Raw genomic sequence first — 18,616 nt, 5'->3', positions numbered from 1 at the left:
CGATTGTAGACCTCACGGATCCGCGAGAAGCTTCTTCAAGTTGATTTTACAACTTGCACTTGTGTCACACTATTTTGTAGACCAATATCAAATTGAGATGATTCTTAAGCCATTTTAAAACTAAGACATATATCTACAATTCTTGTGAAAACATAAAAATTCAGTTCATTGATTTTCTTGGCCAAAAAGTCAAAATATAGTAGGGCAAAATTTTTGCCGAAAGCCGAAACAAGGTATCAACTAGTCAGGGATATTTTGATCGTTTCTCAACCTACACAGATCCAAATGAAATGATTCTTGATGAACTAGATAGGTAGATCAATTATCTACAACTTTTATGTTTTATGCAAGAGCTAATTCGGCATCCATTATTAAGAAAATTGCAGTTGAATTTTGTCCAAAAATAGAGCAAATTTGAGATTTGAGCAGAAAGTGCAAAACTGTGAACAACGAAGAACCGCGAGGCGATTGTAGACCTCACAGATCCGTAAGAAGCTTCTTCAAGTTGATTTTGCAACTTGCACTTGTGTCACACTATTTTGTAGACCAATTTTTCTGATAAAATTTGACTGGATCTAGCTAAACTTGAATTGAAAAGTGAAGAACAACTTTACGAGCCCACTTCCTTATCCATTTAACTTTTTATGCAACTATTCTTCCATTTTAACTTAAAATACACCAAAAAATTACCCTAAAACCTAACTAAAAATAGGTAAAATAAATGCTAATCATTTATATTTTAATTCTTGTTTGACTCGGATGCAACTTTTTGTTTTTTGTGGAGGAATAGGTACTAATATTCATGTTTTCTTGCACAGCATTTGATTTTTGAATGCACGGTAAATGAACTTGATTCCATGGCAACTGTGTTTCCTCCTATTCTCCGATGTATTTTTTTTCAATTGCCCTTTTAATATGGATAGCCACAACAACGCGTCAAGATTTACAGTTTATCATCCAAAGGGGGAAGATGAGTAATGATCAGTTTAGCAAACTATGATGGCCACATCAAAGCATTAAGATCTATAGATGATCATCCAAAGAAGGGAGATGACTAATTATCAGTTTAGCAAACAGATGAGTAATTATCAGTTTAGCAAACTATGTAACAAAGTATACTAGAAAGACATGTACCTCCATTAAATCTGTCCCATAAAGCTTTCCTCTGAAACAGCTGCCAACTTTCGGTGTAACTTAAAAGGCGCAGTTGATGGTGAAAACCATCTGGACCAATATGCAAAACCACATTTCTATTGCGAGAGGTAACTAAGATCTTGCTTCCGGTCTTTCTAATCGAAAATGCATGCTTTATACATTCCCAAGCATCTGTAGACCAAATGTCATCAAGAACTATAAGATATTTTTTATTTTGCTGGATTTGGAAAAGATTTCTGACTAGCTCCTCATCCTTCCACTTCAGTATTTCTTCTCTCCCTTCTGGCATTAGGCGTAGCAAAATCCGTTGCAAAACGTCTTCCTTTTGCCATGTTTGTGATACACATATCCAAGCAAAGTCATCAAAGCAACGCCTCACTTGAGGGTGATTGTATACCTTTCTGGCAAGAGTTGTCTTTCCTAAGCCCCCCATCCCACAGATCGAGACAACACTGAAGCATTTATCAATCTCATGACCACTTCCCCTCACCAGATGCTTTACCAGCATCTCGACATCACCCTCCAATCCAACAAAGTCATCCTCGACAACATGGGAATATGTCCGCCTCAATTGTTGATGCGATGAACTTGCACCCTCCTGTCTTTCCATAACTCTGATCCCATAATCCCGAAATCTTTTGGTAAGATGAGAGATTTTGGTTTTCAGCGTTTGAGTACCTGTTCGAATGGTGTGCCTATTATAGCACTCATTCAGGATACAAACACAAATCTTTATGATACCTCGAATGCCTTTCCTCCTGCGACCCGCAATTTTGAAAGCATAGCTTTCAAACAGGTCATCAACCTCATAAGCTAGATCTCTAGCTTGTGAAATCCACTCCTTAACCGTTTCCTCGTCATGTTGCCTTGCATCTGCATCTTTTAAGAACGATAGCATCTGCTTTTGCTCATCTTGAAGTTGCGCCACTTGGTCACTAACCACATGTAAGAACTTCGTTTCTTCAATCAGGTTGCGAATGGTTTCCACAGCAAAATTGACAGCGGCCTCGGTCATTTTTGCTAGACAAAAATATGAATTTCTTTCCTTTTTAATTCAAGCAAGCATGTAGATAGGCATCAGGGTTGTATATTTGAGGAAACAGTAACTCTCCTTCCATTTATATTCGTCTTCTTGAACTACATAAACTAAAAAGGATTGAAAGGAGGGAATGAGTGTTAGTGTAATCTGTATGATAACCTGATCGGTCCAGGTGGGTCAACTCACCTGGGTGAAGTGCCCTGTTGTTGAGAACTTGATGGACTCAGAATCAACTAGGACTCGCCGAAGAAACGACAAAGGACAAAAAATAAGTGAGACTTGAAATCTCCAACTTTTTCTCAGAAAACTGCAACAAGCAGTGGGAATAAAAAAGTCAACGCCTAGTCAGTATAAAACAACAAAGAAGCAAATTCGATAACTTGAAACTCACCAGAATCAGAGGAGGAGAAGGAGATGGTTGTCTTCACCAAAATCATCTCACTTCGATCATTCTGGATATTTTGATCAGAGTAAATTGCAAGTTGTGATCTTTGAGAGCTTGACTGAGATTTGAGGCGGTCTTCCTTGGCTTAAATAGAGAGAAAAGGGAAAGAAGAATGAGAAGGGAAACAGAGTGGAGAGCTATGGAGAAGGCACGCCTGGACAAGTAACGTCTACAAGCAGTTTTCAAAAGAAAATAGTGTATTTTTTAAGGGATAATTTTGGAAACCTCCCTGAGCTTTTTAACAGTTTTAGGAGTTTCCCTTGAAATTTTAAATATTACACTTACCTCCCTTCTAATGTAAACTTACGTAAATGACACTCACATAATACTTAGACCTATTTATAGGAAAAAGGGCAAAAAATCTCAGCGACCACTAAACTATTCGTCAGATCATGTTTTGGCCATCAAATTATTTTTCATCAATAATTGACCACTAAACAATTTAATCAATAAACTCGTGATCATTTGGTTGATAATTGCTTTTAATCGGTGAAATTAGCCATACACGTGACAAAATGCAGGACAATTTTGTCCAACAACTAAGCGATCCTATTCTCCCCTGAAATCACCGCAAAACCCAACCTTTTCCACTAAAGTCTGCAGCTTCATTTCCCCAAATCCTCCGCCGCCTCCTCCACCACGGAGGAAACTCCGGCTTCCTCCATCTCCACCGCCACCTCCGATTGTAATAATAGAATTCTTATTGTTCCTGCTGCGGCGGTTCCGCGGTGAAGACGGCGGCGAAACAGAAGAAGACGAAGAAGTAGAAGGCGTAGAATTCATGCAGCTACCCAGCCTGCTTCAGCCGTGCATGTGGCCTCCACCACCAGCCACAACCACCTGATTTTCTCCTTTTTCTCCTCCTCCTCGAAAAGTAGAAAAATGGGTTAGAGAAGAATTGGAAGCATAACAACAAATTTGGGAGAATCCCTTTTGAAATGGGAAGGAAATTGATAAATGGTTGTGATTATATATGGAAATGATCTTCTCCCAAGTCAATTGAAAAAGCAAAAAGCTCAAATTTTGGTTAAAATAGAAAAAGGCAGTCTTTGACTACTTTAGAGTAATTGTAGCCAATGAAGTGAATTCACCGAGTGTGTGACTGCGTGTTTTTCCACCATAAAAATTGGAGCTTGGAACTGTATAACAATGGCAATTACATAGAAAGCATCGGGCAGTAGGAGAGTGCCTCACATTCTTCGTTTTCTTCTTTGCCTTCTTCGATATGTGATTGGAGATTTAGGGCTTCCAATTGAGTGAATTAAGGGGAGAAGAAGGTCGCATAGTTGCTGGATAAAATTGTCCTCGCACTTTGCCATGTATACTACTAATTTCTTAGATTAAAAGCAATTATCGATCAAATGGTCACGGGTTTATTGATTAAATTGTTTAGTGGTCAATTGTTGACCAAAAATAGTTTGATGGCCAAAAGATAATCTGACAAATACTTTAATGGCCGCTGAGATTTTTTACCCTAGGAAAAAAAAAAAGAAATGGGAAAAGAGTATCAACCGCAGCCATCAGTATTTCTTTTCCATTGACTTAAATTCCTATCCTAAAAAATTCATTTTCATCCCAATTTATGCAACTATTATCATCATTAACGAACTACAATTTCATCACATCCTTTTCTTCTTGGATTAATCATGTACTTTCTACCTTATTCGTGTACCTAGATAAAGTAGCTTCCTCTACTACCTAATTCACATCCCAACTTTTTTTTCCCCTTTTTCATTGGAAAAAAGAAAGAGGCAAAAGTTGCATGACAACTATGGAAAAAATGATAATACAAATATCAAGCACTTCACCGACATCAAATTGATATTGAGACCATTAATCACATATTGCTTGGCACGAAACATATATTTGCCAACTTAAGAACTTTTAGAACAACACAATTTTTGTTTTTTATAGATTAAGAGAAAGGTATTATAGGATATTCAAAGGTAAATTTGGCATGTATTATTATTTTGGTCTATTTTGTTACCAAAAACATTGAAAAACAAGAGGTTTATGAAATTTTTAGAATCTTAGGGGAGCTCCCTACAACTATTAGAAATTTCAGGGATGGTTTCTAAAATTATCCCTTTTTGAAGTCTATGGATAATGGAATATACTTATTGAATTGTTTGACCTTTCCGCGTTTGCCCGGGAAGGCAAATGGCTATTATTTCGTCTTTCTCGCATTGTGTGGTACAGAATGCCTTTGTTTTTTAATTTTTTCAATTGTCATCATTTATACCTTCTTCTACTCCTACTTTAACCTATTCAAGCTATTCTAAGAGAGGGACCCAACATGATCACAAGAAATCGATCAAAACTGAACCACCATCATTAGGGAGCATTACGCCTTTGTACCGGTGCTCTTTCATCAGAAATATCTCAGTTTGTGGAGGAGTGCACCTTTGGTGTTCCTTTTCACATTGTTCTGTACACATTCAGATTTCTTTTCACATAAGAGAATTTCTTTTCTTTTCTTTTTTCCCATGATAAATATTGGATTTATTTATCGACTATAATGTCCCTGAAGATGTTTCTATTTTTTTTTTCAGGTTATCACTTCAATTTTAAAATAGGACAATTTTGATATTAAGCAGTTCGTAACAGCCTAAAAATGTAATATAAAAAGCAGAAGGTAGAATACTTTGGCTGCCCTTGACAGCCAAGATTACCAGGATCAACAGTCCCTAGACATAAATTTAGATTCTTAAATAGATAGATAATATTTTATTGGAAAAATTACACTTTACCCGTTTATGGTTTAGTATTTTTGTACATAATCCCCTTATAATTTCAAAAGCTACACATAATCCCCTTATAATTTGGATTAAAGTGTCAAAGTAACGGAATTTGCAATACATAACGGAGTCCATTAAAATGTCAAAAATACTCTCATGTAAAGTTGAAAATTATTTATTAACCACAAGGGGATCATGTATATATATATTAATAACCATAAAAGGGTTCTATGATAAGGCATTAAACCATAAAGAAGTTATATGGTAAAATATAAAATCATACGGATTAGAGTGTCATGCATATTATGTTTATATATTTTGGTCATTTCAGTTATTTTAGTTTTTTAACAAGAGTAATTTCGACATTTTCATAAGTTCTGTTACGGATGAATATTTCTTTGACACTTTAATTTAAACTATAAAGGGGTTATATATAGTTTTTAAAACTCTAGGGGGTTATGTGAAAATTAACTATACCACAAGGGGGTAAAGTGTAATTTGCTCTATTTTATTTTATGCATAAAAAAAGAGAAGAGGAAATTTCCAATACCATTCCTTGGTCTTCATGGCCTGAAATAATACAAAGTCACAGCAAAGTTCGACCATCCTGGAATAGGTCCAATCACAGGCTTACAATTGGACTCTAAAACAAAATAAGGTACAAGTATGATTAGTCCACAACAACTGAGTCAACCTTAAATTTTACACTTTCGAGGGAATAAGAACCCTATTTTTTCTTTTCTTTTTTTTTTGCCCTTTTGGTACTTGCTGTAAGGTCACACTACAACAAAAATGACCTTTAACGGCATTCAAAAGTGTCAGTATATATAATCTAAGCTAACACTTTACATTTCCTCACACTTCGGACAAGTGTTGTCCCTTCCAATGTGGGGATAGGTTCGTACTATTCAAAGATGTCAGGAAAACTATGCTATTATAGCATCCCATCTATCAACAAAAATCCATTTTCTTAACAATCGAAAGTGTCAAGATATTGTTGAAGTTGTTGAGCTATGCTGACACTTTTAACAGTCCGGAGTTTTTTTTTTTTTTTTGTTTTTAAATAAAGAAGCAACCTAGTTGTGCTCCCTGCTATGCATTCTGTCAATCAGATACCCAAAGGACTTGTAAAATTATCTCAAAGAACATAATGCATGTAGTAATTTAAAAACAAAAGCTAATGCTCAAATATCATTTATTGAACTAAGAGTTAGCAACAATTACTAACATAGCTAATCGAAACTGGGTTGCAGAGATTGGCACATGACTGGGTTACAGAGATGGCACATAACTGGATTACAGAGATTGACACATAAACTGGGTTACAGAGATTGGCACATAACAAGTACTGTTATAGCATCCATAAACTGGGTTACAAAGATTGGCACATAACTCTGAGGAATGACATGACCAGCCGCTGCAATTGGTGAACAATCAAGTATTGCATCGCCTTGTGGCATGAGCCTAAAGACGAGAGATGTCCTGCAGGGCGAAGTGTACTGATCAGTTGAGAAATTTCTTCAACCTACGACATTCTTGGGCAACTGTCAAATTACACTTAAGCACCAATATCTACCTTCCGCCACTAGAAGTTCCTGGAGGGATATCCAATGCAGAGCGATGTGAAGCCACAGGCCTTAGACCAGCTGTAGCATGGTTGAGAGCCTTGCCTGTGAGAAGTAAAAGGTCCCCAGGAACAGAGCCACTATCAGCCAGGTACCAGCGGCCATTGGGGTCACAAACGTGGAAATCATAGGAAAGAACTGGTGGATAATTAATCAAAGAAAACAAAGTGTTGAAGCATTACAATTCCAAAAATGATCTGGTTGAAATGTAGAAAAAATGTATAAGCAGTTAAAAAGGAATCCAGGAAATTAGTACATATTGTTGCAACCTACCTACTGATCATAAAAAAAAAGTCTAAATATAGGTTACAACACCTAAAGTCCAGGAGCATCTGAGGAAATTAGCGTTAGCAGCCCTTCTCTACTTCACCATTTCCACTCAGTTTTCCACCTCCTGTAGATCCTTTTCCATTTAGTGAGTGTGTACTGGAAAAAGTTACAACAAGCACTGATGAAGAAGTCTCGTTAGCAGGCAATGGGCTATCGTCAAGCAAGTGGTTGATACATTCTAAATACAGATCAGAAAACACTAAAGTTGACCACTAAAAGCAAGCATATATACTCCAAAAAACATGACTTCTATTTTAAGTTCAAAATAGAAGTCATCTCTAAGAAATATTTTCAAGTTTTTGGAGCCTCCAGAGTCCAATGACAAGCTGGATGGTCTAAAGAGCAGGGTCAAGCTCAAGATCATGAGCTTGAAAGTAAAAGGTGACATGGATTATGTACCAGAGCTGTTTGATGAGCAAAGGGATCAAGTTGTAGTTGAACAGATTCTGCGGGTTATTTTCCTGGAGCCTGATCATCTTATCCCTGCACTCGAAAAACTGAATCGTTAACTAGCTGAGGCTGAGGCTAAGCTTGAGGTATGCAAAAGGCCTCCTCCAGAGGACAAAGGTCTAAGAGCTCTTCGAGAAGGTCTTGTCTTTGATGAATGGAAGCAAATGAGGGAAAGATATCTTGCAAGACAACAGGTCAAAGGAGTTGATTCAGTATAAGCTGCTATACTTTCTTTCCAGTGATGCAGAATAGAAAACTGGAGTGAAAGTGAAATCACAGGCAGCAGAATCTGGAATTTATGAGTTTAACATGCTATTTCAGGGATTCAATGAAGCATAATAGAGAGAACTATTTTGCTTCCCTTTGATATCAGAATAACTATATGATTCAAGGATTATCTCCTGGCTGAGACTTTTGTTCATGCAAAATCAGGTCAGAACCTCACCAAAGGCAACCACGACAAGGAGACAAATTAAAGTTTTGGCATTTTGTCTATATACTCTCTCACATGAAAAGATAACTTTTAACTACTATCCAAATAGCATGATAAACTAGTGCTAATTGTATTATCAATTCAAGATCACAGATGCATCAGAAGCAACAATCCCCATGACTCAAGCCTCTCAAATATCATGTAAGACTTATTATTCATAGACACCTATATTGCCAAAGCCTACCAGTACTTCTTATAACACTCAACAAACTGAATCAGTTCCCAGTGATTACAAGCATTAAAGTAAATTATACAAGTCTACATACGGGTAGCAAATAAAGCAAGCTATGACTTGTAAAGCCTAATCATTCTACGGCTTTATCAGCAATGATCAACTTAAAACTCTGGAAATTAGCTGAAACTTCAACAAAAATCCTAGACTGAAATAGAATACAAAGCATATAGGGGTGGTGAAGTTGACGTACCTGCTTGAGGTTTATGGACTAAAGATAACTATTGAGTACAACAACAGAATACTCAGTTTTTGCAGTCGAAGCAAAATCTTCAAGCCCAAATCCACACCTGTTAATTATCCAGCATAATCTAAAATTAGTACCAAACATTTCTACATTGACAGTCTAAATCAATACGTTCCCAAAAATAATTAAAAAACACTACATATATATTTATATCCCGCCGCAGCTTAACTCACAAACCCACTCTTAATACGAGTTCTTGTAACTTTTGATTAATTCATCAATTTCTTTCTCATGTTTTTGCTCAATATTGGCCAGGGCGTCCCTTAGATCCTACATTATTTAGTAAGGAAAAGGCCCAAAAAGTTAACTTTTTTTTTTATAGGAAACCACCAATTAAAATTTACATATAGAAAAACTGCAGAGTATAACCTGTTCATCGACGACATCGATATCTGCGAGCTTGTGGGATTCCTTACCGGAATTGCCTAATTCTTTTGCTAAGAAATAATTTCTGGAGAATCTGAACTCGTCCTATTCGATGGGGCGACAGGACGGCAGAGATAGGGAGAAAAGGAGAGGAAATTGGCCGAGAGAGAAGGAGGGCAAAATTCGTATTTCAGATTTAGGCAGACAACCAAGAAAAATCAATTTAGGGCAAAAATTTATCATGTAATTACATATCTTCAATGGGAAAACATGGGTAGTTTGATTGCGGAGAGATTCAATAGAAAAAACTCTTTGGGGAAAGCAAAATTTTGGCCAAGAGTTTTGACAGATAATTTGCCGAGAGAGAGAGAGAGAGAGAGAGAGAGAGAGAGAGAGAGAGAGAGAGATAAGAGAAGCAAAATTTCAGCAGGCAAAATGAGGTTTTGAAATTTCACTAAGTGTTTTGGCAAAGCAATCTTCCACCAAAATCAAACGACGCCATTTTGTGTTCTAATTTTTTTTTGGTGCATCTCACATTTTTTCAAGTGTCCTGATAGGTAGTTTAAAGACACATTATTATTCTTATATCAGATAAAATAAAATAAAAAAGAGTATAAATTATTGATTTGATAACAAGTGTAATGATAGAAGTGCTATAATGACACAAATCATCAAGTGTCCTCATATGTATGTTAGGAAAAGCCATTTTTGTTGTAGTGTCATAATCCTAATACCACTGTTGTCTATTTATTCAGATCATCAACAGATTTTTTTTCTCGATATAGGAAAGAACTCTACAAGCTTCTGCGAAATGGGGTTAATGATAGGCTCATCTCATGTCCAAATTGAACCCTACAAGCCGCTGGCTGCTTCTTGTGATAACAGAAGTTAAAATGAATCCCCATTTATTTTTGCAAAAACAAAGAACTTGTAATTTGTTTTGTTATTTTGGTTTCTGATATTGTTTTCCCCACAATGTCATGAACGTCTCGAGGTAGTTAATTACAATAGAATAAATGGCCAGGTTCGCTGCCCTGTCATGGAACATAATTGAGTTAAGAGCAAAGAAATGGAAGGCGTGATCAGAAAAGAAGAAGTGGACGAAGGCGTGATTCTGAAAGCACGCCTTTTCTAGGAAAATCAGCTCATCAACGTGAAGGCAGCACCTGTGGTCCTGCAACAACTTGAAAACAATGGAGGACATGTGTCTTAATGTGATTCTAACCTTTTGAAGTTAGTTACTGGCTTAGTAGCTTTATATAAGGAGATTTGCTATTGTAATAGAGTAGTGAATGTTTGTTATTTGTCAAATTTGGGACCATTCCCAATCTTCTTTCCCCCCTCCCAAGTTTCCTCCCTTCTTATTCATCTTCTTAATTTTCCCGCCCATTTTTGTAACTTCTTCAATTAATATCAATATTTGAGCTTCGAGTTGTTTTTCTATTAATTCTGTTACCATTGGGAATTATTATCAAGTTCCATTAGCAAATTCAGCTTTGTCAATTTCAATTCATTCTTCTTACCTCAACTTGGTACCATTACAGTGGTATCAGAGCTAACTACGAGCCAATGGGATGACTAAAACTCAGGAAGAAATGTTGAAGAAAGATCTAATTGAGCTGGGGAGTGCCATGAGAACGTTCGCCAATAAGAATGATGGACTGAAACAAGCTATGAGAGCCATGGACCACAAGCAGGAGAGTATTGAGAAAACTACTAAAAACTTGGATCAGAAGTATGATGAGTATGATGGCTCAGATGATGGCCAAGTTGAATGATTAAGGGAGAATAGGGGAAGGTAGCAGCTCTGGAGGTGAACAGAAGTTGGACCTGGTTAAAGGGAAACCTGAGAAAATAGAAGGGAAAGGAGGAGCCGGGCTACCTAAGCTAGATTTTCCTATGTTTGATGGGGATAATCCCAGAGAGTGGGTCAAGAGGGCCAATAAATACTTCAAGATCCAGGGGCCGGAAGAAGGATTGAAATCTGATATGGCTCAGCTACACTTCAGAGACAAGGCAGACATATGGTTTTATGGGATGTATCATGGGAGAGAGTCGGTTACCTGGGATAAACTGTCCATGGCAGTGTGTGAGAGATTTGAAGGAGGGACATCAGAGGAGACCATAGAAGAATTCAACAAGTTGACACATACTCGGAGTGTAATTGACTAGCTGGAGAAATTCGAACTGCTGAAACCACTGGTAATGCCATTATTTCCTGGCCAACTCGATTCATATTACAAATCAAGTTTTCTATGTGGATTGAAAAGTGAAATTGTAAGTATGGCGAAAATGGCTAAACCTCTCACCCTAGCAGATATCATAGAAGCTGCTAAGTTACAGGAAAAGAACTTGGAAGCTATAAGGAAGACACAGAGAATTATGACTCAGAAATACCCACCAAATTCAAATACCCAGGTGACTAACAGACAGAATCTTGCAACACAGATGAGATACAAATGGTCTAATGACAAACCTAAGAACCCTGGAAACAATAATAACAGAAGGAATAGGGTAGAAGCTACTACAACAGACCAGTTCAAGAAGATTACCTCCTCAAAGTTTAGTTACAGGAGGGTAAGGAGGTTGTGCTATAAGTGTGCAAAACCATACACACTAGGCCATGTCTACAAACAAGCCCAAATACATTACATCTTGGAGGATGAGTGGGATGATTTAGTTGAGGTCATTGAGGAAGTAGGAGATGAAGGGTAAGAGTTCTTGATTGCATTGAAGGTGGGATAAGTAATAAGAAAACACAGGCATCTATCCACACCCTAGCTGGAGGAAATGGACACTGAACATTCAAGCTTAAAGGAACTCAGGGGGGCAAGGAGGTCCTAATATTAGTGGACAGTGGTAGAACACATTATTTCCTAGATGAGAGACTAGCTACATACCTACAATTACAGGTAACAAAAGCTCCACTGAGAGTTAGAGTGGCTATTGGGGAAAAGGTTGGAGTCCAGACAGCTCAACAAGCCTTTGGAATGGAAAATGCAGGGGTATGAGTTCCAGCATAACTTTAACACTTTGAAGTTAGGGAGCTGTGGCTTGGTGTTGGGGGTTGATTGGCTAGCCAGCTGCAACCCCATTGAATTTGATTTCAAGGGACTGAGCATGAGGTTTTGCAAAGGAAGGAAAAAGGTGAAATTGAAGAGAGAATCCAGGGACCTTGTGAGGACTTGTAAAATTCCTAATATTTTCCTTAAAAATTCCCTTTTATTTGGAAAATTATTACTTTATAATAGCCTTACTATTCAATCACGCCACAATAAGTGCAAATGAACATAGAATTAAGGGTTTTCCCTTTCATTTTCAAGTTATCGCAAATTAGGGTTTTTACACCTTTTCGTAGTGTGACTATTCGGTAAGGAGTGAGTATTAAATTTGGTGATTAAGAGTGAGTTTTAGATGATATTAAGTGTGTGATTAGAAGTGATAATAATAAGTTAGTGAAATATAAGATAAAACCCTAGTATATGCGATTGAAGGAAAATCGACTCGAACCGACGGGTATCATTTACTACCGATTGAACACACCACTTGACCACCACTTTCTTACCATGAAACATCATTGAAATTAGTGCAAAATATCAGCCCCTTTCTTAGCTCATAGTGGCTGAAATTATTGACTAAAAAAACACAAGGAAAAGAAAAAAATTTGAGAGTTAATCTCATGGCGACAAGTGGCGGTCATCTAAAGGTTGTTGACCAACCAATTTCTTCCATATTTATCACCAAAAATCACTCACATTGCTCCTCATTTCAGCATTCCAGCCGTGAGCTTTGAGGGAGAGAGCAAGAGGAAGAAAACTCCATTTCATCTTGAGCTTAAGCCATTTGAGTGAGAAATCAAGGAAACTAATCCGATTAACTTCTCAATTAGGAGCTTAGGAAGCTTGGGAAGCTAAATTTTTCAAGGAGAGGTGAAAGATATCTCTTGCAAGCCTTTTATTGAGGTATTATGGCTGTTCATCTTCCTCCTTTCCCTTAGTCTTGTTGAAGTTATGTAGTAACTTGTATTCTTACCTTGTGATACCTAGTTAAGGGGTTTTGATGCTTGTGGTGCTGAAATTTTGAGTTAGGGTTTTGAATGGTTCACTTATATTTCTTGTTGTTTGGATGGTATATAGTGTATATAATCTTGTATAGAAAGTTGTAGTAGTGGTTTAAGTTAGAAAGGTGAAGTTTACACTTTAAAATCACTAAATTCCAGATTTGGGTTTTCATCTTACCCTGTTCTGACCGGTTCTGTTTGGTCATGATGGAGGCCGAATTAGACTTAGCTCAAACCATGAAAGTTGTAGGAAATGATGTGCCTACAAAATTTCAGCTCAATCTGAGCACTGTATCATGTGAAAAGACAAAAATACCCTTGACTGCCATAGGTAGAGCTCTGTGGACAATTTTGACATTTCACCATTCTGGCCGCATTTTTTCACCTTGATCCGTATTGAATTAGCATTTGGTCAAAACACAAAAGTTGTAGTGCTATGTTTTAGCTTTCCAACACCTCCGAAAACACTTCAATCAGACTTTTGTAGCCTGAGTTATTGTCAGCTGAATGCAGTGCTGTTAACCAGCCTGACGGTGAAATTCTGGTTCTGTAAACGATGAATTTGACTTGGATACACTATGAACTAGATTGAGTGGTCTTCATCAAAGTTGCAGCCCTTTGTCTTACCTTCCAAATGATATAAATTGCACCCCAATCTGATAAGTGTATCTTTGATTGTGACCGATACGCTAAGAAACATCGAACATTTTTTTTTCTTTTTGCCTTAAACCTTATTTCCGGTCATTTCTGTAGCATGGTTTTGTAATTGTATGACGTTGAGCCTATTGAACGGCTATTGTAATGAGACTCTTCGCATGTGATTTTGGGACTGATTGAGGAAAAGAATGAAGCCATAAATGGCTGAAAAATAGGTAAATACAAAGGGCGTGCTGCCCAAATTTGCGCTCGAAAGCTAGGTAGATATACTCGCGATTTGCGTAAAGATTTGAGAACGAATACCACTTGAACCATCAAGGATATTTGCATCTTCTTTTATCGAGATATATAAGTTAGAACTTGGCCGACCTTGTACCTTTGCAAAAATGGAAATAATGACTAATAGAAATACGTTTTTCCTCGTTCTTTCGACTCAAATGGTATTTCTAGGTATAATTGCTACCAAGTCTCACAGTTTGAAAAGCGAGCAAGAGTTTTACAAATATTTTCTAAATGAATTTCAATTACTTGATTCTTGTTAAACGAAACGTTTAAGTTTCGAATCTTAGTCGATTTCCAAAGTTCTTAAACAATATTTTATCTCAGATTTGGACTCCAAGCCAGGAGTACAACCTAGACGTGATCATTAGAAGCACTACATTTTGGTGAGTGCTTCCAAATATCTGATTGAATTTGACATTTGTGTTGAACACTTGACCAATGTGATTACATGATACATAAGTGAATTGATAGGGCAAGAGTGTACTTTATCGCACTTGCCCTAATGTGATTTATCCTTATTCATCGATTTCAATTGATTTGATATACATGCATATGAATTGTATCTGGCCTGGAATTCCAGAAACCCTGTGGTTAGTTAGTCGAATCGAGTCAGCAAGAGCCTGGTCGATTAGATAATGAACCCTAGGTAGTTAGTGATGTCAAGTGGAGTGTTATCTCCTCGACTAATCGATATAATTGAGTATTACCACCTGTGTTTATTGTGGAGTTTGGACCCGATAAGAGGTTTGGTCGGTGGACGGAGATTGGAGTTAAGTGGTGTTCTACTGGACTAGTTACCTTACTTGAAAGTTGACGGAGTGTCAACTGCCAATCGATCAAGTTATGGTGGAGCCAATATATGAGCAACTGTATCCTTATATGTGAAATGTGAAATATTTATTGTTTGGTTATATGAAGTATTATTACTTATTTCTTAACTTGTTTGTTCACTATTTTACTATTGTGCTACTTCTACGTTATTTGATAGTCAATTTGATATTCGGAACATCACTGAGTTTCAGCTCACTCCATTAGTTTTGTTTTCCTTATAGGGGGTACGAGTGAGACGTGAGACGTGTACAGACTAGCATAGTTTAGATGTTTTGAATTTTGAATTGTACTCGCGCTATCACTTGGCTAGGGTGATTTGTACTTGAATTGTTATTTTAGTGTGAAGGAGTTTTGTATTTTGAATCGAGCATCAATGTATATTATAAGTTTGAATTGTGATATTATTTATTGCTCTATGGATGTAAGTTAATTTCTCAAAGTACGAGTGAGTGAGTCTTGGCGAGAGTTGGGCAGGTGACTCGCTAAACCTTAGGGGGAGGTGGGGTCGTCACAGACTTGAAACTCACAACTATCAAGGGGAGCAAATTAGCCAAATGGAAGAGGAAACAGGTGTATAGATTTACTGCTTACTTAACCATGGTAGAGGAAGGACAGGTAGGACAAAAAGGGATCCCAACAGGCATGGAAGAGATTCTAAACTGGTTCAGGGATGTATTTGCTAAGCAACAAGGATTGCCTCCCCCCCAAGAGTCATGATCATGGAATTCCATTGAGGAAAGAGGCCAAAGTTTTTCAGATCAGACCTTACAGGTGCCCTTATGTGCAGAAATCTGAGATAAAAAACTGGTGAAAGAGACGTTACAGATGGGAATTATTCAACCTAACAGTAGCTTATTTGCCTCACCGGTGTTGTTGGTCAAGATGAAGGATGGGAGTTGGAGGTTCTGTGTGGACTATAGGCAGCCCAATGAAATCACAATGAAGGACAAGTTCCCTATGCCACTGATTGATGAGCTAATTGATGAGTTGCATGGATCTAAGTACTTTACCAAGATAGATTTGAGGGCAGGCTATCACCAAACTAGAGTCAAAGTGGAAGACAGACATAGGACTGCATTTAAGACTCACCAGGGGCTATATGAATTCAAGTTCATGCCATTCGGATTGACTAATGCCCTTGCTACATTCCAGAGTTTAATAAACCAGGTTTTCAAGGAGCAGCTGAGGAAGAATGTCATTGTGTTTTTTGATGACATTTTGGCATACAGCTCTACAATGGGGAATGATCTCAAATAAGTAGTAGAAGTACTGAACATGTTAAGACAACATCAATTATATGCTAAGAAGAGTAAGTGTTGCTTTGCTCAAACTCTGATTGAATGCTTAGGCCACATAATCATTGTTGAGGGAGCGCGGGCAGATCTTAAGAAAATTGAAGGTACAGTGAACTGGCCAAAACCTGAAAATGTGAAACAACTGAAGGGATTTTTGGGATTGACTATATAGTACATGAAATTTGTGAGGGGTTATGGATCCATTGCCAAACCCCTTACCTCACTACTGAAGAAAGGTGGATTCCACTGGAATAAGGAGGCTGAGGAGACATTTTAAGGGTTGAAGATGGCTATGTGCAGCACCCCTATAGTAGCCTTACCAGATTTTGGTAAACCTTTCATTGTAGAAACTGATGCTTGTTATGGTAGAATAGGAGTTGTGCTTATGTAGGAAAGGAGACCTATAGCATACTCGAGTTAGAGTTTGGAGGCAAAGAATCTGGAGCTGTCCATCTATGAAAATGAGTTACAGGCACTGGTTACTACAGTCACCAAATGGAGGCACTACTTAGAGGGTGGCCAGTTCATTATCAGAACAGATCACTGGAGCTCACTAAGCTGCTGGGGTTGAATTATGAAATTTAGTACAAAAAGGGAAGGAAAAATGTTGTTGCAGATGCACTATCCAGGAGAACAAACAAGGAAGAAGAGGAGTATGCAGAGGTGACCTGTGCTATCCCTGAATGGGTAAGGGAGGTGATGGAGAGCTTCCAAGGAGATGAGGAGGTTCAGAAGATGATCAAGAAGTTGGTACTCACACCTGGTTCCCTATAGGACTACTCCTACCAGGATGGAATAGTCAAATATAAGGGAAGAGTAATGGTAGGAAGGAAGGAGGAATTAGGAGGAAAATAATTACTACTATCCATGACTCCCAGCTAGGAGGACATTCTGGGGTGCAAGCCAGTTACCTGAGAACCAAACAGCTATTTCACTAGCCAAGAATGTACAAGGAGATCAAGGCTATAGTGTTGTAGTGTGATACTTGTAGGAAGTGCAAGGATGAGCATATTGCTGATCCTGGTCTCCTGCAATCAGTACTCACCTCAGTACTCATGGAGTCATGTCACTATGGACTTCATTGAAGAACTACCTACTTCAGAAAGGAAAGACACTATTATGGTAATAATGGACAGATTCACAAAATATGCTCATTTTACTAGTTTAACACATCCTTTTGATGCCCCAACAGTGGCCAGAGTCTTCCTGGATCAGGTTTGCAAGCTGCATGGTGTGCCACTAAGAATGTTATCTGATAGGGATAAGATTTTTACTAGTCAATTTTGGATAGAATTATTCACACTATTGGGAACTGAATTATGTCTAAGCACTGCATACCACTCTCAGACTGATGGACAATCTGAGAGGGTGAATCAGGTGTTGGAAATGTATCTAAGGTGCATGACTCATTTGAAACCAAAGAGGTGGAACATAGGGCTATCTCTGGCAGAGTGGTGGTATAACACAACTTATCATACTGCCATTCAGATGAGCACCTTTGAGGCTCTATATGGAATGGAACCCTCCCCCCCTCAAACTTGGCCTTAGGCTCATACTCACACTCTAAGGTAGCCACTGTTGCAGACCATTTGAAGGATAGACAGAGGATAGATGAGCTACTCAAGAAGAATTTGAAGGAAGCAATGAACAGAATGGAAGTGTATGCGGACAAAAAGAGATCTGAGAGGGAATTTGAGGTTGGTGATTGCGTATACCTTAGGCGACAACCTTACAGACAAAACTCGGTAGAGATGATGGGCAACTCTAAGTTATCAGCCAAGTACTTGGGACCCTACCAGATAGTGCAACAGATAGGAAAGGTGGCCTACAGACTCTAGTTACCAGCACAATTAAGGATACATCCAATCTTTCATGTTTCCCAATTAAAGAGGATGGTGGGACATAAGGTAGTTCCTGTACTTCAACTGCCAGGCACAGACGAGAAAGGACACTGAGGATAGAGCCACTGATAGTGCTAGATAGAAGAATTTTTAAGAAAAAGAATGCAGCAATAGTACAATGGCTAGTGCAATGGTGGGAAGCCTCTCTCACAGAAGCTACTTGGGAAGACGCAGAGGATATTGAGCGAAGGTTTCCAGAATTTCAATCTTGAGGGCAAGATTGTTTTGAAGAGGGAGCTATTGTCATGGAATAGAATTGAACTAAGAGCAAAGAAATAGAAGGCGTGATACTGGAATCAGAAGGCGTGATCACAAAAGAAGAAGAAGTGGATGAAAGCGTGATTCTGGAAGCACACCTTTTTTGGGAAAATCAACTTAGCAATGTGAAGGCAGCAGCTGTGGTCCTACAACAGCTTGAAAACAATGGAGGACACGTATCTTAATGTGATTATAACTTTTAGAAGTTAGTT

General features: G+C 38.0%; 2 protein-coding genes across 2 annotated transcripts; one reads left to right on the top strand and one right to left on the bottom strand.

Annotated features, from left to right (window-relative positions):
* Positions 1-1,000: 1,000 nt before the first annotated feature.
* LOC113693204 (putative disease resistance protein At1g50180) lies at positions 1,001-2,733 on the bottom strand. The gene is made up of 3 exons (XM_072051666.1): positions 2,586-2,733; positions 2,381-2,501; positions 1,001-2,301 (listed from the first exon to the last, which is right to left on the bottom strand). The coding sequence occupies exon 3, from the start codon at positions 2,168-2,170 to the stop codon at positions 1,094-1,096; it is 1,077 nt and encodes a 358-aa protein (XP_071907767.1). The 5' UTR covers positions 2,171-2,301; positions 2,381-2,501; positions 2,586-2,733; the 3' UTR covers positions 1,001-1,093.
* A 13,042-nt stretch (positions 2,734-15,775) lies between these two features.
* Positions 15,776-17,793, top strand: LOC113693202 (uncharacterized). The gene is made up of 3 exons (XM_072053563.1): positions 15,776-16,171; positions 16,831-16,995; positions 17,284-17,793. Exons 1-3 carry the CDS (start codon positions 15,776-15,778, stop codon positions 17,791-17,793), a joined length of 1,071 nt encoding a protein of 356 aa, XP_071909664.1.
* Positions 17,794-18,616: the final 823 nt, after the last annotated feature.

Source organism: Coffea arabica, chromosome 6c (genome assembly GCF_036785885.1).
Source record: "Coffea arabica cultivar ET-39 chromosome 6c, Coffea Arabica ET-39 HiFi, whole genome shotgun sequence".
Classification (NCBI taxonomy): Eukaryota; Viridiplantae; Streptophyta; class Magnoliopsida; order Gentianales; family Rubiaceae; genus Coffea; species Coffea arabica.
The sequence above is the reverse complement of the archived record's forward strand: the minus strand, read 5'-3'. Positions and strand labels throughout refer to the sequence as shown.